Here is a 26,536-nt window from a genome sequence, read left to right as displayed (position 1 = left end):
TTTTCTAAACACCTAAAAACATATCTTAAACTAAAAACGAGACTCCAAGATTCGACACGCAGGGAGTAGTCTTGGAGTACTAAATGAGACTAAAAACAGAAATGAAAATACATGAGTACAAATAAGAAATCTAAGGGTTCGAAGTGAAAGGACTGCCCGCGCAATTTTTAGGGATTGTGCGCTACAACTGCGGTTCATTACACAGCGCAACTTCAACTCCACCTATGGATCATGGTGTGTATAATTTTTTTTTTACTCATAAACGATCTGCCACCCACCAAAAATTTACCCATAAGGCCATAACCACTCGGCCACTCCTACTAGGATGGGTGTGATACCGTATCCAAACCCGTCCACTTCCAACTCTAAATCACTTTAAAATTGCTAGAAACATAAAGGATATATATGAAAAAGAAATGTATAGTTCGCAACTATACACCAAATAATTTTCAACTTTCCGTTCCAACTGATAACACAATCTCACTTTCGTCCCTATAAACGCTCTGTCACCCGCCCAAAATTTTATAGAAATTTTTACCCTTTCAAAAGAACACGACCTACTTAAACAAGGTAATAATCAAAATACAAAGTAAATACTCCCTCTTATTCACTCTTTTCTTCTCCATTTCTTTCTTGCACAAAAAATAAGGAAATAAATTTATACCGTTCAAAATACACTACCCATCGTGTAATTGAATTGAATTTGAACCACATAAAATTTAAAAAAAAAAAGGAATGGAAAAATAAAATTTAAAAATTCTGAATAAGAAAATACGGAAGAAAAGACGAACGGGAGAGGGTATGACTATGAGGAAAACTTGATGGATCACGTGGAAGAAAGAGACAAAAAGAAATAAGAGCAGGAAAAAGATTTTGAAAAAAAAAAAAGAAAAAAAAAAATCTAAGTCGGTTGAAAAGAAATACAACCGGGTGTATAACTGTATATATCAAGAAAGATCTGTTGACCAAATCCTTTATTCCCTTCACAAGTTTTTCACTCTCCACAACAACAATGAACAATTCCGTTTTTAGCCGATTAAATTTTATCGATGTGATTATTATATTAACAAGCGCTAACTTAATTTTCCGTCCCATTTTAGGTAATATTTCAATCAAATTACCAAACCCTTTAACCATAAACCAATACGGTTTCAACCATGTGCTTCAACTGAAACCCCGGAAACAAAAACCCAAACCCAAACCCGACCCCGACCTCGACTTACCAGACGATATTATTGTGATAATTTTAAGTAAAGTTGATATTGTCACGCTTTGCAGGTGCACCCTGGCACTGTCACAGGATGCTATTCTTCCCCGAATTGCCTCGTTTTCGACACCGTTAGAGGCTTCATTGTTTATCCCAGATAGATCACAGTATTGGTATGGTCGATTGTTTAACAAAATAATTTCCAATTCTATAGTACTTTTCTTAATAATTCTGGGTAGTAATTCTGTTATACCTGAGATGTTTATAAAACTAACTACATACGTCTTCTTGTGGATAAACATGCCTATGTTAAAACCGGAAGCTGTTCATTTTTTCAAAAAGCTTACTGGGTTAAGGTCGTTGGTAATTGATCTCCCGGCAATGCCTTGTTACGACTGTCGTGTATCGCCTCATTTGTGGTTCAAATGGGACGTGAGGTTTGGAGTTTACGATACTGTGGCCAGTAATTATGTTCTGTATGTGTTTGGTGATAAGGCGGATGATAACACGAGTAATACTGTAAGGACAATAAGTCAGATGTTGAGGGCAATGAAGACGGTTGCGTATCATTCTATGTTACATTGTTCAGTGATGGATTTAGGGTGCGAAGAGGGTCATTGGAAGACGGGTATGAACATCATGATCAAAGATGCTGAGAGGAATGGGAGTATGATGATTGGTCCTAAATCGAAATGGGGAGGTGGTAAAACCCGATTTAAGATTTTTCATTTGCCTTCGACTTTGAACTTCAGTCGCTATGCAAATGAAGATGAGGATCCACTCCAAGCCCAAGATGTGATGCTTCTGTTCTTGGCCCATCTGGATGCTAGTGTTGATCAAGATGATAATGATGTTATAATGTCTTGCCTTGCTGATATGGGCGGCGATGAAGGAGAAGCAGATAAAAAAACGGAGCTTAGAGATATTGTGGCACAATTCCTAGCCGATGAAAATTGTATGGTGTTCATTTGATTTACATTGAATTGCTTGCAGGTTGGTTCATCTGATTTAGCTGTCCATTTCCTATTGTGATGCTTTTGCCTCTCAAAAGCCATTTTGGGATCGACTGTTACAAACACAGAATGCTACTCTTATTCTGTTCAGTTTGCTTCATTGCCTTTCTGGTATGTATAAGAGTTCATTTGGTTCACCTTAACAATTCTCGTTGCCCAGGGATTGATATATCATGTTATCTTCTACGAGTATATTTTCTTACGAATTAGAAAAACGTGTTTGGTTGAACATAGAAAATGGGATTTATGTAGGAAACTTACTTTCGGGATTATATAAGCAATTTCCTCCATTCTGACTAGTAATTCCAATTTATTTATGTGTGTTTTGTATCAACAGAACAATTTTACTCCGTATTATTTTTTGTAATTCCCATGAATTGAAATATTCCGTGTCTACTTGTAAGTAACCAACTGTCTCCTGCCTCCCCCTCACCTACTTCATCAGCTTCCTCCCCTGCCACACCTCCTGAATCAACTATCCCGACCCCAACTGCATCCCTATCTCCCTAGCTGTCATTCATTGTTGGTCCCTTCACCAGATTGATGATTAAGGTGCAAGTTTTGATAATTCAGTTTTGGTAATTCAGTTGCTCTTGTTTTTTCTTGGAGCTCCCTATCTCTCCCAACAGCATATAGACATACAATATCTTAAATTACAGAACAGTTGCTGCTGTAACAACTGTAACCGGCCTTGACAGCCCCTACAATTCTGAAGCCTCCCATCTGGCGTTAGCTGCCAGGACCTGGTCTTTGAGTTTCAAATGTACTTCACTTGTAACCTTGAAATGGTCGGTGTCCCTTGATCCCTTGAAGCCCCTTCTTGTTCCTCCTTGTTTGATTTGATGCTTCAAAAGAAGCAAATATTGTAAATTGTCCCACATTAAATTGGAGCATATTTCTAACTTGAATATGCATTTTTCATGGTTGACTCATGTGGTTACCAAGTTGATTGTGTGGTTTCCCAAGTTTATTATTTACCATATTTGTAATCAATAGGTCTTGGTATAGACGGGTGGGGCGAACAAACGGGTAAAGACCTCGAATAAAATGGATAGGGGGGACAAGGTGGGACACCCCCATGTGCTTCCCATTTTATGGCAAATGAGTATTTTGTGAGGGAAATGGTATCCGTCTATACGTATAGACGGATAGTGTCCGTCTATAATGAGAATTTGTGATTTGTAATTTACAATGCTAATTCACCATTATATAAACCTAAACTTTACAACCCCAAATTACACAACAAAAGCCACTACTTTCTTCTCCCTAAGTAATTTTCTATCAAAACCCGTCTTTGGAGGTTTATTCTCTATCTAAACCCGTCTTTAGAGGTCTTTTTGGCAATGTTCTTGACTGGGTTCATGTCGTGCCTTCGTCTACACCGGAGGTACAACGGTTGTGTAACCCTGGGGATCGATTGTCATGAGGCCGTGTATAGAGTACATGTCAAATTCGACTTTAGGACAGTGTGGACATGGCCCACCTGCGACGCCCAGCCGATCTGTGGGACGCAGCAACGGTCTTTTGAAAGCCACACTCGGCGGCGTAGGAATGCTTTCGACCGGATCGTTTTAGATCGGTCGGTTTCGTCTCAGCAAGGGTCTCGAAACGATGCAAGAGATGTTCGGAGTCGCCACCAAGCATTTGTGGGATGCATGGAACCCATTCGAATCCACTTTATACCTAGGTCAATCAAGGCAAAAAGCGGTGTTTGACGTAGGTACTAAAGATAAGGAATTGTCCCTCTTTAGTATCTTATCTCTAGAATGACTCTCGTACGCCCTGGATAAGGTCGTCAACTATCCAAAGTTTCTGAGTAAGAGGTGAAGGCACGTATTGGGAAGCCCTTTAATCGGACACCCAATCCCGCCCGCGGTAGCGGCCTTTACTGATCGATCTTGGTTGGTTAAATGCAAAAGTTGATAAAACGGGTAAATGCATGAATGCGCATCCACAAGTTTGAACCTAACATGTGAGTTTTCTATGTCGGTTGTTTAATCCAAGTATCAAGTATTTGATGTCAAGTTGGATTTAATGTTGATTTGCATGCAAGACGGAAATTAAACATCCATTTACCGAGTTAGGTTTATGGTGCATAACGTGATTCATTTGTCTTAGTAAGGCGTTTTGCAAATATGATATGAAATGGGCAGATTTGTCATCTGATAGTGTTTATCTCCTCTGCTCATAGTGTTTTTAAAGTCAGCTAGGTCGGTGTGAATTAACTCAAGAAGATTTGTATATCTAGTTGTAACAGGTCTACTAGGTTTTTTAGCAAATTTAGCCTCGACACAACTAGGACATTTTTCAAAAACTTCTGAAGATAACGATGGTATAAGAGACATAAACTTGAGCTTTTTAATCGAATCAACATTCACGTGCCCTAGTCTACCATGCCAATTATCAATAGACTCAGCAATATAAGCAGAAGTAGAAGCAGTATTATTAATGATAGGAGAATCAACGTTTAAAACAAATAAACCCCCACAGAGATAACCCTTGCTCACAAAATCCCCATTGCGCGGCATTACAACCTTGTCAGCCTCAAAAACAAGTTTCACTCCAACTTTGTTTAGTAAGGCACCAGACACGAGGTTTCGACGCAAGGTAGGAACATATAAAACATTATTAAGAGCAAGAGTTTTCCCCGAGGTCAGTTTGAGAAAGATCTTGCCTTTGCATGTGATCACAGCAGAAGAAGAGTTACCCATGTAGACAGATTCACCAGCCACATCTTCGAACTCAGCAAATAGCTCCTTGTTAGCACAAAGATGCCTCGAAGCCCATGTATCCAGAATCCAATCACTAGCATTCGCAACCAGATTTGCCTCAACAACCACAGCAGCAATGATGTCATCTTTCTCAGCAAGATTAGCTTCAGCAACTTTCTTTTGAGGACACTGGTAAGCTTTATGACCCGGTTTTCCACAGACATAGCACACCAGATTCTGTTTTGGTTTTTGGATCTTAGTTGCAGGTTTGGTGAATTTCCCTTGACCCGATTTCTTAGCATTCTGACCCTTAGCTTGACCCTGACCAGCTTTAGCCTTTCCCTTACCCTTGAACTTATCTCCATTTGAAGACCCACCAATGAGATTAGCTTTTGTAGTAGTAAGAGACAGTTGGACTGACTTATCTTTCAGACGATTAGCTTCCTCAGTCCTCATGTGACCTATCAGCTCTTGTAGGGACAAATCCTTTTTCTTATGTTTCAAATGGTTCCTGTACTTATTCCAGGACGGGGGAAATTTCTCTAGCAAGACATTAGCCAAAAAGATCTCATCTAATTTCATACCCTCATTGACCACATCAGCACACGAGTTCTCATAAATATGAACTTGTTCCATAATAGGTTCGATCTACCATTTGAAACCCAAGCCACCGTCCGACAACATACTTCTTTTTACCCGCATCATCAGCCCCATATTTTTTCAAAAGGTCTCCCAAATGGTTTTAGCAGATTTATGGACCATAAATAAGTCAAAAAGGGTAATAGTCATATGATTAAGGAGATGACATTTAGCAGTTTTGTTATCCTTATCATGTTTCTTAATAGACTCCTCATTTGACTTAACAGTAGCAGATGGGGGTGGAGTAGTCTCGGCACTAGCAGCGACAACAAGAGAGGGAGGATCAGAAAACAGAACATAGTCGATTTCTAGTTCTTCAAAAAAACATAAGCAATTTCTGAGACCACCTCTTATAATTCTGACCATCTAAAGGTTCAAGTTTCGACAAATCAGGAATGGTTTTGCTCGAAATTACAGCCATTGTTACGACACAGAATATAGTTTTCAAATTGTTGGAAAGTAAAGACGCAACAATGGACAGAAAAAGAGAACTTATCGAAACAGGAGAATAGAAAAGCAGTGTCGTGGTAAGGTAGCCACTGACTTGAAAACAATATCGGCACGACCGCGGTGGTAATCATCTCACGCCGGTAGTTCCCTAAGATTAACACTGTGACTCCCGTACACAACCACTCGTGTAAAGAAGCCTTGGAATAAACAGTAACAGTACCCAGAAAAATTTAGAAGCAGAGAAGGAGAAGAGAGAATTTTTGAGAGAACATAGTATGTTGTGTATACATTCTGAAAGGAGCAGCTCTTTTTATAGTCGAAAAAAGAGCTGTTACAGAACGAAAACGCTCCAGTCAAAACGGTTTAATGGAGCTAATTAAGCGCTCCTTAATTGCAGCCATTAACCACGTTTGACTAACAGATTTAGAATATAAACACAGGTACAATGAATGTGGACAGTCCATCTACACACAAGCCCAAAAAGATAAAACTGGGTCGTTGGCCCGCACCATTGCGGCGCGCACGCGTGCGTTTGGACCCAAAGCCACAAGCCCAACAATCTCAACAAAATCCTCTTGGTTGCACTCTATTGAACACTACAAAGACAAGTAGTATTATAAACAAGTGAAAAGTAAGATTACCCACCGATGTGGGACAATATGTGTTTCATATCTATCTAGTATAAAAGCTAGGTTCTTTCCTGGATTCCTATTGGTTGCTTAAATTCAGCATTGGTGGGCCCCTACTAAATTTTGGTGAATTAATTACCCTTTCTCCACATTTGCTGATATTTTGGTGTTTAATTTCCGTCTTGAACAATAGTTGTTATTATTTCCGTCTTGAACAATAGTTGTTATTTATTCCGTGTAAATATTCTACCGACTAAAAAAAAATCTACATACAAAATCGATTTAAAAAACAAAATTACAATAAATTTCTATGATAGCTTGACAAAAGATTAGAAATTATAAGTTATGTCGACCCCTACCAAAATTTCACGAATGAATCGATTTAAAAAACAAAATTACAATAAATTCACGAATGAATCGCTCTCTACATTAATTAATTAACATAAAAATAACAAAAATATGAGAAAGATCAACACTTTTATTGGGTTTTCACTGATGATCATCAAACAACAGTTTCCTCCATTTCTTTTTACCCCTCTTTTGCACTAAAGATTTAAAGGGTAAAAAATCCACCAGAAACTTAAGTTAAAGAAAATGAGAAAAAGGAGTGAAAAATGAAAGACAAAAAGATTAAAAAGGTGTTTTAACAACTTAGATTAAATTTGGGGGCTAATTGATTTGGGGAAAATGAGTTTGTTTAGAAGAACTCAGATTAGAGTTTTTGTTGTGGAAAATGTATCATTTTGTTTGTTGCTGGAGAGAAAAAAAGAGGGACAATTGAAGTGAGAAATAATGTTGTAAATTCTTTAGGTTTACGGAGGGAGTAGATGAGTTAATTTATGGGTGTAGGTTTACTATGATTTTATATAAAGTTTGGGCTATTAAGTTATTGGATCATTTACTAAAATGGATTTATGAAGATGGATGGTTATTTTTCTGAACTCTTTTTAAATATTTGGGCCTTATATTTTTTAATGTTAGAAAATGTTATACGGAGTATATCTATTTTCACTTCCGTTTATATTTATTGTAAAACATAAATAATATACTTCGTGTCTTGCATTATATCATATGAGTACATCACTATCTGATGTGTTATTATTTATTTTTAATATTATATTTGAGTTATATTAATCTTATTTTAAATTATAGTTATGTGCAACTTTAATTTTATATTTATGCATTTCGTTAACTATTGGATAATTCAATCCCGTGCAATTTTTACACGGGAATAAAACTAGTTGAAGTTGAATTTGGCTTTATGAAGCCATCATTGCCAACAATTGATTCTAACGACGATAATGAAATTTTTATGTATAAATATCGTCTAACCCGTATTTTAACTAATCCTACGATCCAATCCGCCTTACCCGTTTGACAAGTCTACTCCCTCAAGTTACTGACTCTTGACCCAATCGATAGTAAGTCAATGTGGAAGTACATGCGAGTTATGCGGCCATGAGAGTGTTGAATTCCGCCACGTATACACCTTCCATAACCACCACAACTCTGTTTTTGTATCGAATCTAGTTCTTTTTCATCACCAATGATCTCATCTTCACAACATTCGTCTCTTGTTCACACTTTAATCAACCTTTAAATAAAACTACAAAACACTAGTAAATATCAACCTTTTTCTGATTTTTTTTCTGATTTTTTATTACAAAAAACATATCTAAAATCCTGTCACATTCCTGTCTATAAATATCACACATGTTTCGTTCTACATTACATTCATCAACTCTCTCTCTTCTCAAAATCTTATCCATTTCATCATCTTCATCTTCAATTCCTTTGTACAATCAATTATCTTCAATTCCAAATCAAACCCATTTCAGATCTTCCATTAATTTGATCAATCCAACTTGTGGGTATCGTAATCAATCTCATTTGTTTCAATCTTTTAGGCAAGAACATTCAATGGCAAGTCAGTCTGATCCAAAACCTAAATCAGTCCATGAATTCGTCGTCAAGGTTTGTTTTTCATATATAATTCCTGTATTATCACTTGATTGTGTATTGTTATGATTGATAAACTGCAAATAATATTTTGATTTTGATTTGTGACGAATTAATTTTGATTTGATTTTAAAATGGGAGATTCATATGTTTGGGGGTTGTTGAGCAATTTACGGAAAAATTCTTGGATACGCGGGGGTTTTAACTATGAAGTGAACATTCAATGGCAAGTCAGTCTGACCCATTAGAAGTCTCGTTTGTTCTTCTATTTATTTTTGATTGGTTAGGAAGTACGATGAGATGGTATTCGGACATAAGAATTTTACATCAAATCATCTCATTTTGATTAGAAATTTACTAAGAAGAATCGCAAATTATAGCCCAGGACCGTTTACTGCATAAATTAATACTCCATTTGTCCCGGTTATTTGTTTAACTATTCCATTTTTGAGTAATCATAATCTATGCTATTATATGACGACTGTGTCGACGTGTCGTCATAAGCGGGTTTGCATATCGTTGTGGTCATTTAGAAAGACATAATTTCAATATTTGATATAGTTTGGTATTGCATTTCCATTGATTTATTTGCCAGTGATTCAATTTCTTTGTTGTGAAGCCATCAGATCTGGTGTAGTTTTATAGTTAGATTCTCTGGCTGACCTTTTAATTACTTGTACAGGACGCCCGTGGAAATGAGGTGGATCTCAGCATTTACAAAGGGAAGGTCCTCCTGATTGTTAATGTTGCATCACAATGGTACGATAAGGGAAAGGATTTATTTTGAATGCTTTTATGGGTCATTTAAAACAGAGGCAAGGTGTTGCTGATACATGTAATCTCTTTTGGGATAATATTGCTGTATTGGCTACTCTTAGTATGGCTACATGATATCGATATATTGCAATCATTGTGCAGTGTGTTTTACAAGAAACTTAAAACTCGTAATTGTCTTGACAGTGTGAACCTTAGCAGTGACGGGCTTTGCTCACGTTTTCCGACATTTCTATATGTATATTTGTAGTTGACTCTTTTTGAACTGCAGTGGTCTTACCAATTCAAACTACCCGGAGTTGACTAAATTGTATGAGACTTACAAGGATCAAGGTAACAAGTGTTTCCTTTCCTTTGTAACGTCAAGTTTTCCTACGCCATCCATAATAAGCAAGGTAAATTAATAAATAATGCCCCACTAATTACAGGATTTGAAATCTTGGCATTTCCGTGCAACCAATTTGGCAACCAAGAGCCAGGGGATAATGAGCAAATTGTGGAGTTTGCTTGCACTCGTTTCAAAGCGGAATTCCCCATTTTTGATAAGGTATATGTGGAACGCGGTACATGTGTAAAGGAAGCTGGACGCCTGGACTTGACTAATATATTAACACAATATTATAAATTGCTCCTTTGGAGTGATTACCTACAGAATCGCCCGCTGAAGTCATTATGTTGATAACTTGGGTCATTTACAGGTGGAGGTGAATGGCGGTAATGCTGCCCCGATCTACAAGTTCTTGACATCAAGCAAAGGTGGCCTTTTCGGAGATGGGATCAAATGGAATTTCACAAAGTTCCTCGTCGACAAGGACGGTAATGTTGTTGATCGCTATGCGCCAACTACTTCTCCATCCAGCATCGAGGTATAAGCATGGTTATTATTTACTTTATATAATGCTTAAAAATTGAAGCACCAACAAATGATGCTTTGGAATGAAATTTACTGAACAACATACATCTTCTCATTTTGCAGAAGGATATAAAGAAACTGCTTGGCGTGTCTTAAGGGATTAAGGATCGAGACTGCTCTCATGTTGGCTAGGAAATCTAACATATTATGAATAAAATGTGGACTACTTTTACAGCTATTGTAACAAGCTTTTATAAATCGTCTATTTTGCTTTGTACTCGTGGAGTTTCCGGTGCTTGTCTTTGTAAAATTAGCCATTTGAAGCGGTATTACGTGGAACAATAATCGATAGTTATGTCTATTTTTTCTTATAAATATGATTATCCTTAAATTTGTGTGTGCGGGAAACCTACGAAACTTGACAAGTAGTACAACTTTTTTATTCCTTACGGAGTAATTGTTACGGAGTGTACTTCGTTAGCTACAAGTGTTGAATACACGATGCATGACCACACTAAATTATTGGCCGTTACAAACGAAAATTTATGTACAAGTAGATGCAAAGAAGCGACTAGCTACTTGCCTACTAAAGTACTACGAGTATAAATGATTGTAAATTAGCGTCTAACTTTTTTCAGTTGGTCTTGCTTGTGACGGGCGTTATCCGTTACAAGCTGAAGACGGATAGTGCCCCTTTCACAATAAGACAAGTGGGAAGGCAAGTGGGGGAAAATGGAGCATCCCATGAATAATGCCACTTGCATATTCTGAGAGGGGCACTATCCGTCTTCAGCTTGTGACGGATAGTGTCCGTCTTCAATGTGATTTTGTGAACTTTTTAATAGGCGCACAATTAATTTCAAATTAGCAACCAAGTCATTGATTTTACAGTAAGTCTCGCTTGTGACCGGCTTTTCAAAATGACCTCTCACAACTCGTCCCCTCACTTGCTCTCCCACTTGCAGCTTGTGAGAGGTCTTTTTGAAGTGACGAAAAATGTCCGTCTTTAATGAGAATTTGTGTTGATTTTAACGTCGTCAAGGACATGACTTGCAGATTGCAGCCTCGTTCAAGACCACATGTTAAATCTCTACAGCTCCATGCATTACAAGTTACAACGTCGTGTTATACTCGACTTAAAACGATATGGGACGAGTTAGCAAGCCATAGTCGTGTTCCTCAGTGCACTTGCCGTGCAGGGAAGACTTTTGCCAAGGAACAACAGGAAGAAAGAGTCCACCAGTTTCTCATGGGTTTGGACTCGGTTCTTTATCGCCATATCCGAACAAATTTGCTGATGCTTGTTGTGGTTCAAGTCGTGGAGGAAGAAGCTACAACAATAGTTTCCAAGGAGTCATCCACACAAAGCCTCACGGCACTAAATGAACTTGAGAAATGCTTGCTTGTGCCATGTTTATCGATCGAGAAACAAGGATTGGATGAATTTTTTGAGGAATCAGATTGAGATGTATGTAGAATTGGTAGTTTATTATATTCAGTTGATTCGTAAAGTACAAATTATGAGCCATATATATAAAAATAAAGGAATATGATATTTACCGAAGGTAAATAACTCTTAACAATTATAATATATTTACATATAGGGAGGGAATTGTTACCTTGATTTGGAAGACTGCCTCCAGGCTCCAACGGTTCTTTGAGGGAGATGATGCAGTTGAGTCTTCATAATTGTTGGGTTCCTTATGTTGATGATAACAAGTCCATTTGATTTGTGTCATTTTAGTTTACCTTTTCAGGATATATGATCATATCAAGCATGGATTAAGAAGAGTTGAAGTTGTTATTAATCCCATTGTAATAAGTCATGTGTCATCTAATGTACAAGTGAGAAAGTAAAGTATATTAGAGTAATAGAAACAGTCCAGACGACTGTTGCTTTTACAAGTGAACAGCTGCTTGGATTGTTGCCACAACTCGAGAAACTTGACGTCCCTTTTTATCTTTCAAAAGCTTTCACGTGACTCATATTTTTCAAAGATAAAAATCAGATTTTTATTAAGGAGGTAGTCTTCATTAAAGAGTGGTTTGAATTATTATTTTCAAAATGTTTCCTCTTTATGCAAATTCAACCCTTTGGTTCTTTAAGAAAACAAAGAATGCTTTTTGCCATTTTAGTGTCAACTTGTCATCATGTGACTTGTCTTTTCTCTCTTTGTTTTCTGAATTTGCATGAACTTTTAAGGTTATTTTTCAAACCATCTTTCTCTATTCTTACCTTTGCAAAAGAAGCCTTTTTGGTGCAAGTTTTGGGTGGTTGCAAATGCTCTTCACATGTGTGGTCTTTGACCCTTCAAAACCCTAGCAACCCCTTCACTCACCTCCTCTATATAAACCGTGGATCCTCTTCATAAATCCGTAAGACTTTTCTGAAATAATTCTTTCAACTTTGCAAATTATTTTTAAAGCTTAAAAATCGTGTTTATTTGAAAAAACCTTTAAAAGTCTTCAAATGTCTTCAAGTTTCTACAGTCGTGGCTACTGTTACTTTTCTATACTAAACTCTCTTGCTTATGAATTGTTGATCTTGTAAAAGTTGTCCATCTCTATTCTTTGTTAAGAATATGTTAGTGGAAACTTGATCCTATAACATTCTAAGTGTGTTAGTAGAGTTTAGGACGGAGTAGTCTTTAACTCTTGACAACCGGAGTAGGTTGTGAGTTGTTGAGTTCTAGGACGGAGTAGTCCTTTAACTCTTGGCAATCGGAGTAGATTGCGAGTTAGCTTGTCATAAGAACGAAGTAGTTCTTGTACTAGCTTTACAACCGGAGTAGGTTGGTGTCTTTTATTACAAGGGTCTTTTAGTTGTCGGAGTAGATCACTAAAGGAAAGTAATAAAAAGGTAGATTGGACGTAGCCACTTGAGTATTTGCCGAACCAATTCAAAAATCTCGTGTTCATTGTTTTTACTTTATTTCCGCTGCAATTTACTTTGCTTGTTTGTTTTGTTTCGCTTAACCTTAGAAGTAACAGTTCATCATACTGTCGCATTTGGTCTGCAGTCATATTCCACAAACTGAGACAAATAGATACAGTCAGAACGATTGTTGCTTTTATACTTCAGCAAACATTCATCGTGATACTTGTTCAATCTCTCAATATTATTCAAAGTATCCTCTAATCTCTTTTGTTCTCTTAACTTACTTTAATCCAATAAAGTTGAAGTTAAAATTTTTAAAAGAGTACCTAATTCACCCCCTCCCCCTCTTAGGTACTTGAATCCATAAACTCAACAATTGGTATCAGAGCCTCGTGCTCTTGATCGAGGCTAACCGCCTTAGAGTTTGATTCGTGGGTAATGGATTCCGAGAAACACTCCAAGATCCCGGCTTTACCGGTTCGAATTTTGGATGGTGGAAACTCAAAATGGAACATTACATCAAAAGTATCGATTATCAATGTTGGAACATCATCCAAAATGGATTTCTTGCCATTGAGGAAACCGATATTCTAAACGGTTTCACCAAGACAAAAGAGGAAAGAAATTACAATGAGAACGACTTCAAGCTTGCCGAAAAGAATTCCAAAGCAATGTCGATTCTTCAACGTTGTGTTGGTGAAGGGGAAATTAGTCGAATCTCCGGATGTCCTACGGCAAAAGCTATTTGGGATTCCCTTGTACTTGCCTATGAAGGGACGTCCCAAGTACGAAAACACCGTATTGACCTTCTCATGCAACAATATGAGATGTTTAGAATGTCAAAAGACGAGTCTTTAAATAGTTTCTCTTCTCATTTTTCTTGTATTATTAATGAGCTTAAAATTCTAGGAAGGAATTTCGAGTCCGAGGACATCATTCGAAAAATCCTTCGTAGTCTAACCCCTAAATGGCAACCTAAAGTCACCGCCATAGAGGAAGCTAAAGACTTGTCAACCCTATCTCTTCATGAACTAATGGGATCACTAATGGCTCACGAGTTTAACCTCGATAAGCATTCTAGTGAGTCATCAAAGGGAAAGAGTCTCGCCCTCACATCTTCTCCAAGTGATGAAGAAGATGAGGAGGAAGACGAGTTTGCTATGTTCACAAGGAACTTAGCCGGGTTGGTCAATGGACAAGGTAACAAAAGGTTCACTAATAATTACTCGAAAAAACGCTTTCCTAAGAAACGACCTACCTCCACCGTGGGAGGCTTTAAATGTGGTGATAAAACTCATCAAATTAAAGAATGTCCCAAGTGGGAAGAAATCAAATCTAAGGAAAGAAGAGAAAAGGTTAAAAAGGACTATAAACATAGAGTCATGAGTGCTATATGGGGAATGTCCGACTCCGAGGAAGATGAGGAACTCATCGAGGAGGAACTTGAGGCTAAAATGTGTCTTGCAAATCATGATAAAGAAAAAGTCTCAAAAACCTCAAAATTTGAACACTTAAGATGCCTCATGGCTAACCCCGACGATTCCGACTCCGATTCCGACAACGAGGTAAATCATCTAAAGGCCAAGGCTAGAACTTACTCCAAAGAGAAAGTATGTAAGGTTCTTGACCAACTTTTTGATAAGTGTCGGTTTCAAAATGATAAGCTTGAGGTAATGCAAAATGAGATTGAGGAAATTGCTCAAGAGAACTTTAATCTGAAAAATGAACTAAAAGCAACAGATGCGTCACCACACACCTCTCGAGGCATATAATGAAGTTAAAAGAGTCAACAAGTTAAACAAACATTTGACTAAAGAACTAGAGCGTCTTAGGTCGACACCCACGGACGTCTCTGACCTTGAAAATGTCAACACTACCTTGGTGATGCAAGTTTCCTCACTAACCAAGGAACGTGATGATCTTTTGAAGGTCAAAGATGATCTTGAAAATGAGATCTATGACCTTGTAGTTGAAGTTGTAGACTTAAGAGAAACAGTGTCTAAGATCATTGTTTTCGACCACGATTTAGACAAGTCTAAAAGAAAGTGTGAATGGTTGGAAAATGAAAACGAGTGTCTTAAGAGTGAGGTTGTTTGTCTCAAGAATGAAATAGAAGATCTCCATGATAGGCTTACCTTCTTTCAAAAAGGTATGCCCGAATGTAGCTCTTCTAGCTCTTCTCCTCACCATAGATCTGATGAAGTCGTTGATCTAAACAAAAGACTTGACGAGATGACATCTAAATATGAAGAGTCCAAAGAAAGAATCATATATCTCGTGTCTAAACTCAACAACCACACCCATGACTTCATTGTTGAGAAAAGATTGTCCATTGAAAGTGTCAACAATGATGAACTCAAAAGAGAAAAAGAAAAGAATTTGCATCTCCTCTCACGTGTCAAAGACTTGACCAATGAACTTGTTAATGCTAAGAACATCACTGAAAAGTGGGAAGGAAGTCAAACCGTGTTAAATTTCCTCACGAATCAAACCGAGAAATGTGATAAAACTGCTGGTTTGGGCTTCAAATGGAACGGTCAGACTGACTGTTGCATCCAGATGCCTAAAACTGATTTTAGAGGAAGAAAATACGTGGGTCTTCCCGAATACATCATTTGCAATTATTGTGGTGACAATGGTCATGTTTTTAATGGATGTACAAAACGTTTTGATGATATTGACAAGAATACCAAAACATTAAAAGAATTGAACATTGAGAAAGACACCACAAGTTATGTTGATCACAAAAAGGGACCCAAATTTATTTGAGTTCCTAAACTCAAAAACTAATCTTGTGTAGGGCTTGGTGAGAGGCGGCCGCAATTGGTACTTGGATAGTGGATGCTCTCGTCACATGACGGGTGATAGAAGCCAATTCCTCTCACTTAAAGCATATGATGGTGGCACTGTAAGGTTTGGTGACAACAAGAAAGGTGAAGTAATTGGTATTGGAAAAGTTGGTAAGTCATCCTTACTTTGTGTCGACAATGTGCGGCTTGTCAAAGGTTTGAAACATAATCTCCTTAGCATTTCTCAACTTTGTGATAAGGGTAATGTTGTTGAATTTCGTGCCAATATGTGTCGAATTTTTGATGCCACTACTAATGAACTAATACTCGAAGGAAGACGTGTCAAAGATGTTTACTTAACTAATTTGAACTCTCTATCCGGTCACACCATGTCTTGCATGAGTGTAATGAACAATGATCCTTGGTTATGGCATAAAAGGTTTGGTCATGTTAGCACAAAAACTCTTAATACTCTTAAAAGACTCGACTTAGTTGAAGGTATTCCTAACATGAAGTTTGAATTTGATAAAGTTTGTGATGAATGTGCTAGAGGCAAACATGTTAGAAGTTCCTTTAAATCCAAAAGAATTATGAGTACATCTCAACCTTTGCAACTTTTACATATCGACTTGTGTGGACCAATGAGAACTAGAAGTAGAGGTGGTAGTCGTTATGTGGGTGTCATTGTTGATTATTACTCTAGGTTTGTTTGGGCACTCTTTCTAAACTCTAAGGATGAGACATTTGATGAGTTTCTAATTTGGTTAAGAAAGATTAAAAATAAACTTGGTTTAAAACTTGTTTCAATGAGAACCGATCACGGAACCGAATTCGAAAACTCATCATTTGGTGCTTATTGTGATGACAATGGTGTAGACCATAACTTCTCGGCTCCTAGAACCCCACAACAAAATGGTGTGGTTGAAAGGATGAATAGAACCCTTGAAGGAATGGCTAGAAGAATGTTATTATCTAGTAAGTTGCCTAAGAATTTTTGGGCCGAAGCGGTAAATACCGCTTGCTACATTCATAATCGTGTCATGATAAGGAGTATATTAAATAAAACTCCCTATGAATCGTTACGTGGAAGAAAACCTAACATTTCATATTTTAGATGTTTTGGAAGCAAATGTTTTGTTCATAACAATGGTAAAAACAACTTGGGTAAGTTCGATCCACGTAGTGATGAAGGAGTATTTATTGGGTACTCCGATCATAGCAAGGCCTATAAAATTTACAATAAACGAACCTTGTTAATTGAAGAAAGCATCCATGTCATTTTTGATGAATCTAGTGTGCTTGGACAGGTACAAAACATGGATAACGATGATGAGGATGAGGATGATGAGTTTGAGATTGGTCTTGTTCGAAAGGACTTCGTGTTCACGGATGAAGAAGCTACCAGCACTGAATTGCAACAGACACAGAGACTGTCACCTTCAAGGGAGATCAACAACTCAGGGGGAACACATAGCAACTCTGCTACTGTTTCTTCTCTGGAAGCAACAGACCCAACGACTGTTGCTTCTACCTCCAGAACTGAAGAAAACCAAAACAGTGAGGACGAAGATCTTTCCAGGCCAAAAGAAACAGTCACTGTGACTGATGCTGCTGAGGGGGAACAAGAAACCATTGTTCCAAAGAAGTGGAAACATCAAAGCTCTCATCCACTCACGAATCTCACAAGTGATCTCAACTCGGGAATTCGAACAAGATCATCCCTCAACAATCTCGCTCATCTCAATGAGTATTGTGCCCACAATGCGTTCCTTTCTCAAATTGAACCTTCAAATGTAACAGTCGCCTTGACTGATGCAGATTGGTTGCTTGTTATGCAAGAAGAGCTCAATCAATTCAAAAGGAATGAGGTATGGCACTTAGTCCCTAGACCGCCTAATCGTACCGTCATTGGTACTAGGTGGGTCTTTCGCAACAAGCTTGATGACTCGGGAGAAATCGTAAGGAACAAGGCTAGACTAGTGGTGCAAGGTTATAACCAACAAGAGGGTATTGATTACGATGAAACCTATGCACCGGTAGCTAGACTTGAGGCCATACGATTGCTTATAACTTTTGCGGCTCACAAAGGCATTAAACTCTTCCAAATGGATGTCAAAACCGCTTTCTTAAATGGATATTTGGAAGAAGATGTCTTTGTAAAGCAACCACCGGGTTTTGAGAACAATGACTTGCCTAACCATGTTTTCAAATTAGACAAAGCTCTTTATGGTTTAAAACAAGCACCTAGGTGTTGGTATGATAGATTGTCTAAATTTCTTATTGAAAATGGTTTTAAAAGAGGCTCCGTTGACAAAACATTGTTCTTAAAGCAACAGTCCAGTGAACTGTTGGTTGTACAAGTATATGTTGATGACATTATATTTGGTGCAACAAATTAACTCCTTTACTTATATTTTTCGGAACTAATGAAATCGGAGTTTGAAATGAGCATGATGGGTGAGCTAGGATTCTTCCTTGGGCTCCAAATTAAGCAATCAAAGGATGGAATCATGATCCATCAACAAACGTATTAAGGAAATGCTTAAGAAATTTGGGATGACTAATGGTAAGCCTCATGATACACCTATGGTAGCCGGGTCCAAATTGGACAAAGATGAACTCGGTAAGAATGTTAGTGATAAGGTGTATAGAGGTATGATTGGCTCACTTCTTTACTTAACCGCAAGTCGTCCCGACATTCTCTTTAGTGTTTGTTTATGTGCTAGGTTCCAAGCAAATCCGAAAGAATCACATTTTAAAGCCGTTAAACGAATTCTTCGGTATTTGATTGGAACACAAAATCTTTACTTATGGTATCCCTTATATTGTCCCTTTGATCTTATAGGCTATTCGGATGCGGACTATGCGGGATGCATGGTGGATAGAAAGAGTACCTCCGGAATTGCAACGTTCTTGGGTCCTTGCTTGACTTCTTGGGGCTCAAAGAAACAAAACACGGTAGCTCTTTCTACGGCCGAAAGTGAGTACGTTAGCGCGGCACATTGTTGTTCTCAACTCCTTTGGGTAAAACAACAACTCTTGGATTTTGGTATTATTTTTGACTCCATTCCTTTAATGTGTGATAATACGAGTGCAATAAATATTTCCAAAAATCCTATTCAACACTCTAAAACCAAACATATTGATATTCGTCACCATTTTATTCGAGATCATGTGGAAAAAGGACATATTAAACTTATCTTTTGCAAGACCGAAAATCAAATTGCCGATATTTTTACTAAGCCACTTGCAAGAGAACATTTTGAGAAATTTAGGCTAGAAATTGGGTTAATCAATAGCTCGTGATTTTTAGTGTGAGTTTTACAAAATTCCTTAATTGATTAAATTAAAATTGGATATATGTTATTAAGTGTTCTAAGTGCATTGACATCATGTTTAGACCAAAAATTGACACCGTATTTGTGAGTTGGTAATCACTCAACCTCATATCTAAATTTACGTTTATTATATGCTACCTTGCGTTTTCATTTCGAGTGATTAAATTTGTCTAGTTGGGCCAACCACCTCACTTACCACATTTAATGGGCCATTAACTACCTCAACCCAAAACCTATGCCTACCCGTCCCAAACATCCTAATCCACTAACCTTTCATCTCCAAATCCACAAAACTCCCTCGTCTCACCTACCTATTAACCCACCATGGTCAAGACATCTTTCAATACCCACATACCCATCAAACCAACAAACTTGACCTCACCACCTGTCACATCACACCCACCGACATCAACAACACCAACAATGACCTCAACCAAAACCTCCTACGCATTCCCTCCTCATACCTCAAACACGACTCCTTCAACAAACCCAGATCCACCAAACCCTCAGCCATCACCGAACCCCACTGACCCTCCATCATCCGACGACATCCCCATCTCCACTATGGTAGGACGGCGCACACGTGGTGGTCGGAATAAAAGCTCTACTGTTCCAAGCTCTTCCACTGAACCGGTATTGGTAAATATTGAAGATGTTGAAGAAGAAACCGAGTTTGATTTGAATGAGAATCCCTCTAAGTCCGGCGAGTCTGACCCGACTCCGGCGAAAAAGAACCTCAAAAGAAAAGAAAAAGCCTCTTCATCCCAATTACCCCCAATTTCAGAAAATATCGAGCAGAGTAATGTCGATAACCCCATTGTTGATACTCCAATTGAAAATCCTAGTGAACCTCCCCAGAAAAAATCGAAACCTTTGAAGAAAAAGCTTGTATACCTTTCTCCCTCTGATCCGGTCTCCCTAACCTCGAAATGGGACTTGGCCATTGTTTGGAATCATCTTGAAAGTATTGACCTCCCTACCTCCATTTACAAAAACTGTGAAAGGTTGATGAACATCAAAGCAATCCACTCTCCTCGGGTTTACAACCAAACATGGTTCGAGCCGCCTGCTTTTCACTCAGTCCGTGATATGGTCTTAGCTCAAGGTTGGGAAAAATTATTGGAAATGCGTGAACCGGTCTTTGTGAGCGAGGTGATTCAATTCTTTGCAACTGTCCGTGTTGATAAATCGGGTGAATTTCTTACGGCTAAGGTGAACGGTAAGCCTCTTAAACTGTCTCAATCTGATTTTGCTACCGCCCTTGGTATCCCCACCGGAGGTTATGACAAACTTCCCTCCGAATCATGGGTTGCTTTACCTTATGCCTCACCTCTTAATGTTGCTCAAACCGTGTGTCCCAAAGTCATCTCTCCTGGTCCAATTAGCAATACCCATATCCCACCTTCCCTTCGAATCATCTTCAATATGCTTTGTCGGTCCCTTTATCCCTCGGGTGATCGGGGAAAACTCACCATAGCCTCACAATATTTAATCTATCATATTGCAACTCACAAGAAGGTGAACTTAGTTGGGTTAATGTTTAAGCGTTTTCATCTTATTTCGACCAAACTTCGTAGACCCTCTTCTAGCATGATTCACTTGCCCTATGGAATGTGGTTATCGGTTGTGCTCAAGGCACAAGGGGTTTTAGTGAACACTAGCTTGGGTTCATTGGATATGTGTGATGTTATGAGTGATGGGCAAATGGGGAAGATGCTTATCAAAATTGAGAATGATGAATTAATTTCGGTGAAAATTAAGAAGGACCCGGAGGTTGGGTCATCAAGTCAAGTGAATACGGGTGGTATGCGGGAAGTGCTTAATGCCGTGGCTGAGCTGAGTGCGTGGCTTAAGGAAGATGCTCGTCAAAAGGACTTGGCAATCTCGGCCCTTGCTTCTACTATGGATCTCATCCGTGGTGAGGTGGATATCGTTTCCACCCTTGTGTCGACAAAAGAAGTTGGTGATGATGCTCTTGTGGATGATGATCCTTTGGGTAGTGGCTCGGATGGTGAACAAGCCTCCTCCCCTTAGCCTTTCCCCTCCCTCTCGGCCTATTAACCTTTTACCCGTACCCTTTCATTTTGTCCCACCGGTTGTGCCTCTCTAAAACAATATTTTCTCTACTTGTTATTTTGACATTTGGTGGTGTATTTTAAACTATCTTTAGCCATGTTGAACTTTGATTAACTTATGTTTAATCTTTGTTTATGTTGACCTTGTTACCCTCTTACAATTACCTGTGTCTTTTTGTGTTTTCTTGTGAAATATCTGCACTCTAATGCTTTTGACATCCATATCCGTTTGATGATGTCAAGAGGGGGAAAAGGTAAACTCATGCTTTGAATCTCTTTGCTTATTGATTAAACTAATGGCTTGTCTAACCTTCTTAGCTTGATTCTTGTTTTGGGGCAATGTAAAATTGTCATGGTAATTTGATTCTAACTTTTGCCTTAGGTAAGGTAATATTGTCCCTTCTCTATCATTTGATCTTGCTTGCTTAAAATCTTGAATTAAGGTGTTTACATTGCTTATACATTCGTTTGGGGCTTGTCATCATCAAAGGGGGAATTTGTTGGGTTCCTTATGTTGATGATAACATGCCCATTTGATTTGTGTCATCTTAGTTTACCTTTTCAGGATATATGATCATATCAAGCATGGATTAAGAAGAGTTGAAGTTGTTATTAATCCCATTGTAATAAGTCATGTGTCATCTAATGTACAAGTGAGAAAGTAGAGTATATTAGAGTAATAGAAACAGTCCAGACGACATTTTGCTTTTACAAGTGAATGCAATTTGCTTGGATTGTTGCCACAACTCGAGAAACTTGAAATCCCTTTTTATCTTTCAAAAGCTTTCACGTGACTCATATTTTTCAAAGATAAAAATCAGATTTTTATTAAGGAGGTAGTCTTCATTAAAGAGTGGTTTGAATTATTATTTTCAAAATGTTTCCTCTTTATGCAAATTCAATCCTTTGGTTCTTTAAGAAAACAAAGAATGCTTTTTGCCATTTTAGTGTCAACTTGTCATCATGTGACTTGTTTTTTCTCTCTTTGTTTTCTGAATTTGCATGAGCTTTTAAGGTTATTTTTCAAACCATCTTTCTCTATTCTTACCTTTGCAAAAGAAGCCTTTTTGGTGCAAGTTTTGGGTGGTTGCAAATGCTCTTCACATGTGTGGTCTTTGACCCTTCAAAACCCTAGCAACCCCTTCACTCACCTCCTCTATATAAACCGTGGATCCTCTTCATAAATCCTTAAGACTTTTCTGAAATAATTCTTTCAACTTTGCAAATTATTTTTAAAGCTTAAAAATCGTGTTTATTTGCAAAAACCTTTAAAAGTCTTCAAGTGTCTTCAAGTTTCTACAGTCGTGGCTACTGTTGCTTTTCTATACTAAACTCTCTTGCTTATGAATTGTTGATCTTGTAAAAGTTGTCCATCTCTATTCTTTGTTAAGAATATGTTAGTGGAAACTTGATCCTATAACATTCTAAGTGTGTTAGTAGAGTTTAGGACGGAGTAGTCTTTAACTCTTGACAACCGGAGTAGGTTGTGAGTTGTTGAGTTCTAGGACGGAGTAGTCCTTTAACTCTTGGCAATCGGAGTAGATTGCGAGTTAGCTTGTCATAAGAACGGAGTAGTTCTTGTACTAGCTTTACAACCGGAGTATGTTGGTGTCTTTTATTACAAGGGTCTTTTAGTTGTCGGAGTAGATCACTAAAGGAAAGTAATAAAAAGGTAGATTGGACGTAGCCACTTGAGTATTTGCCGAACCAATTCAAAAATCTCGTGTTCATTGTTTTTACTTTATTTCCGCTGCAATTTACTTTGCTTGTTTGTTTTGTTTCGCTTAACCTTAGAAGTAACAGTTCATCATACTGTCGCATTTGGTCTGCAGTCATATTCCACAAACTGAGACAAATAGATACAGTCAGAACGATTGTTGCTTTCATACTTCAGCAAACATTCATCGTGATACTTGTTCAATCTCTCAATATTATTCAAAGTATCCTCTAATCTCTTTTGTTCTCTTAACTTACTTTAATCCAATAAAGTTGAAGTTAAATTTTTTAAAAGAGTACCTAATTCACCCCCTCCTCCTCTTAGGTACTAGAATCCATAAACTCAACAATAATATAATGCCATAAAATAACTAGATTCGATATCAGACCCAATGCGACACATCATTTAATTCAAAATGGCTCGATCTCATAACTACCTGACCTGAAAGGTTAGGTTGATCCAAACCGAAAATGACCCGACCAAAATACGTCTTGATATGAATTGGATGAAATCCTATTCATAGCTTAAACATTACCATTTCTAATCCTCGCTAGGAAACTGGAGAAAAATTATCATTAGATATGCGAGGGAGTGAAAACTGATGTTTTCACAAGTAGACCTGATAAAATTGGGCCACCCAAATGACAAAACCTGAATTACCCATCCATACCCGAACCCGATAAGAGCCCTCTAAACAAATGGAGTGGCTTGGCTCCTTAACTAAAGTCACCCATGTAACACCCCATAAAATGTGAGGAAAGTTGTCTTAGATGGAAAAAATAAGTAGGTTGTAATATCTTTATACTCACTCCCTTCAAATCCAACACTCACATTTACTATTTTCATATCGGTTTTTTTAACCTATGCCCACTAGGTATAGGATAAGAAATTAAAAAAGGAAAGTATTAAATGTATCTATTTAGGTTATACCTCGTTAATATTTTTCATTACATATTTGTAAAAATTCTCAAAGTTTTGTATTTTTGTGGTACTCTTTGAGATGAATCAAACAAGATCTCACATGATTATATTATTTCTTATATATTGTGAGAAATTTGAAATATACTCTTTGTTTATTAATAGTGTCCAAAAATCAAATGTAAGTGTTGGATTTGAAGGGAGGGAGTAAGAAATTTCACCCACAATTTAGTAACAATGCCTCGTACTTTTAAGCTTAAGTGAGGGCAAATAATGGGCCAAAGGTGCACATTCCATCTTTTCGGGATTATTGTGTTACGATGGTGATAGGTTGGGTCATTATAAGTGGTATAAGAGCAACCCTACGACCGTGGGAGATCAGAGGCAGTTGTTTGTTATATGCTCTGCAGACAGTGGTTATACGCCCCAATGTGATCATTCACCCAGTGGGGGAGGGTTCTGTATTAGCGATTATACTTCCAGAAACAACGGGGATGTTGTGCTCCTTAAGTGGGGGAGAATGTAATACCCCATGAAATATGAGGAAAATTATATCACAAGAAAAAAATAAGTAGGTTATGATCAGGGGCGAAGCCAGGATTTTTTATTTGGGGTAGCGAAGATCCTAAGACTACGCTTCTTTGAAAATTTGAAAATTGAAAAAAAAAATGCATATAAAAATTCAAGTTACAAATTCACAACCAACAAACAAATGGACCTATGTAATGACTTGAAATTTTCATTGTATAATTCAACCTGCATTTTTTTACCGTAACGAATTTTCTTTAATTTTTTTGGACATAATTTTGATTTGTACTTTATACTGTGTCATTGACAAAAAAATTTAACCATTATAATCGAACATCAGTAGTAGAGCAAAAATAAATCCATAATACTCAAAGATAATGAATATTAACAATTTGAAAACTCGAAAAAAAAATATTAAATGAAAAAAAAAAGTTAGTTTAGTGTTTTAAATAACTATCTTAATTAATTAAAATTGATTAAATGAAAAATAAGTTTAATGAATTTTTTCGGGATTTCCCTTCATGCAAAAAAACATTTAATATGACAATAGAGAAATCAAAAATAGGCAAAAATTGTAGATAATGGGAATTGAACCCTTAACGTCTTGCATATAGCACCAATTTTTCTATCTACCGTTGCACTACATCTGCTTTTCTATTTATTATTTGCACTTTATCATTACTTATTCTGTCATTAATTATATTTGGAGTAGCGGAACTACACAGTAGTTGTTAGATCGCACATAGGCCTGAGCTTCACCCATCGAGTAGAAGAGAGTGTCCATTTTACAAGTCTAAGGAGGTTCCATCCCAAAACCGAATGACAATGGGTGGATAGCCTCTTAAATTATAAACTAGATCACTCTTCTCTATTTCTCTGATGTGGGAGACATAAATGTGATTCTTCACAGTAACTTCACCCCTAGTTATGATATCTTTATAAACAATTACATCCACCATTTTAATAAGAAGACATTATAGCCCCAGCTGACAAATAATAAATTTAAATATACATTTTCATTTTACTAGGATTATAATATTATATTATGGGTGGTGGGTGGGGGTCATTAGAGCATCCGCAAAGGTGGGGAGGTGCCTGAGTGCCTCCCCATATGTCCTCTCTCTCCTCATATGGGGCTTCTCATTGTTGCACAAAGCTCTCCAACATTTGAGGTTCCACTGTTTTTAGAGGAGCTCCCAAAAAAAAAAGTAAGGCAATTTGTGTTACTTTTGGGGAGGTTCCCAAATTTTTGTGTGTGAATTGGGGAACCCCATTGTTGCATAAATGTAATTATGAAATGGGGAGGGTAAATGAAAAAGTTAGTAGAAAATAAGGTGGACGAATAAAAAAAAGAAAGAGAAGATATGAGGAGTCTCACCTTTGCGGATGCTCTTATAGCCCCAGCTGACAAGGGGCTAAAATATCAGCAAAGAAAGCGCATCATTTGCAGATTGCACATACGTTTAGGCATTCTACGCCACATGTTACAACAACTTATAACATGTGGCCTCTCATTGTATATTTGTACCTACCCTCTTTGTCTTTGCAATAAGTCAATGTCCAACATAATTATTTCTAGTCTTGATTAAGTAAGTCCAAGAAAAATGAATTGATACTCAAAATATAGATGAAGTGATTTAAGTCTTTTAAGAAACAGTCTCATCACAGTGCTCGACTCCGTTGTCTAAGTTTTTAGTTAAACATTTTAAACTTTTTTCGAGTTTATCTTATACTTTAGCTGTGAGAGTCCGCTAAGTTTAAATCCCGGTTTTGCGTTTGTGTCTTGTAAATTTGCCTACATTTCAATACTCTCTCTGAACCAGCTCAAAGGTAACATTCACTTTTTGGTGGTCAAAACTCGGAAACTTTAACCAATAAAACCATTAAAATTATGAACCTTGAAAGATGAAACTTATATATATGGGAAATGTTAGGGCGACACCGGGTGTTACCAACTTTCAGTAACACCCTAATTAAATATAATAAAAAATGAAATAAAACTTAGAATCAATTTTCATTTTGCGCCAATTGTAGAAGGGTGGAAGTGTAATTTTTTAT

The 26,536-nt window shown here is 37.5% G+C and overlaps 1 protein-coding gene and 1 long non-coding RNA gene across 2 annotated transcripts; both read left to right on the top strand.

Annotated features, from left to right (window-relative positions):
* Positions 1–941: 941 nt before the first annotated feature.
* Positions 942–2,510, top strand: LOC141638243 (uncharacterized). Its single transcript, XR_012542057.1, has 2 exons — positions 942–1,100; positions 1,279–2,510. It is a non-coding gene; the product is annotated as an uncharacterized LOC141638243 (long non-coding RNA).
* A 5,678-nt stretch (positions 2,511–8,188) lies between these two features.
* LOC141638447 (putative phospholipid hydroperoxide glutathione peroxidase) lies at positions 8,189–10,626 on the top strand. Its single transcript, XM_074447862.1, has 6 exons — positions 8,189–8,623; positions 9,291–9,367; positions 9,654–9,715; positions 9,811–9,929; positions 10,081–10,248; positions 10,359–10,626. The coding sequence occupies exons 1-6, from the start codon at positions 8,363–8,365 to the stop codon at positions 10,389–10,391; spliced, it is 720 nt and encodes a 239-aa protein (XP_074303963.1). The 5' UTR covers positions 8,189–8,362; the 3' UTR covers positions 10,392–10,626.
* Positions 10,627–26,536: the final 15,910 nt, after the last annotated feature.

Source organism: Silene latifolia, unplaced genomic scaffold (genome assembly GCF_048544455.1).
Source record: "Silene latifolia isolate original U9 population unplaced genomic scaffold, ASM4854445v1 scaffold_20.1, whole genome shotgun sequence".
In the NCBI taxonomy this organism is placed as follows: Eukaryota; Viridiplantae; Streptophyta; class Magnoliopsida; order Caryophyllales; family Caryophyllaceae; genus Silene; species Silene latifolia.
This window is presented reverse-complemented; position numbering and strand designations above follow the sequence as displayed.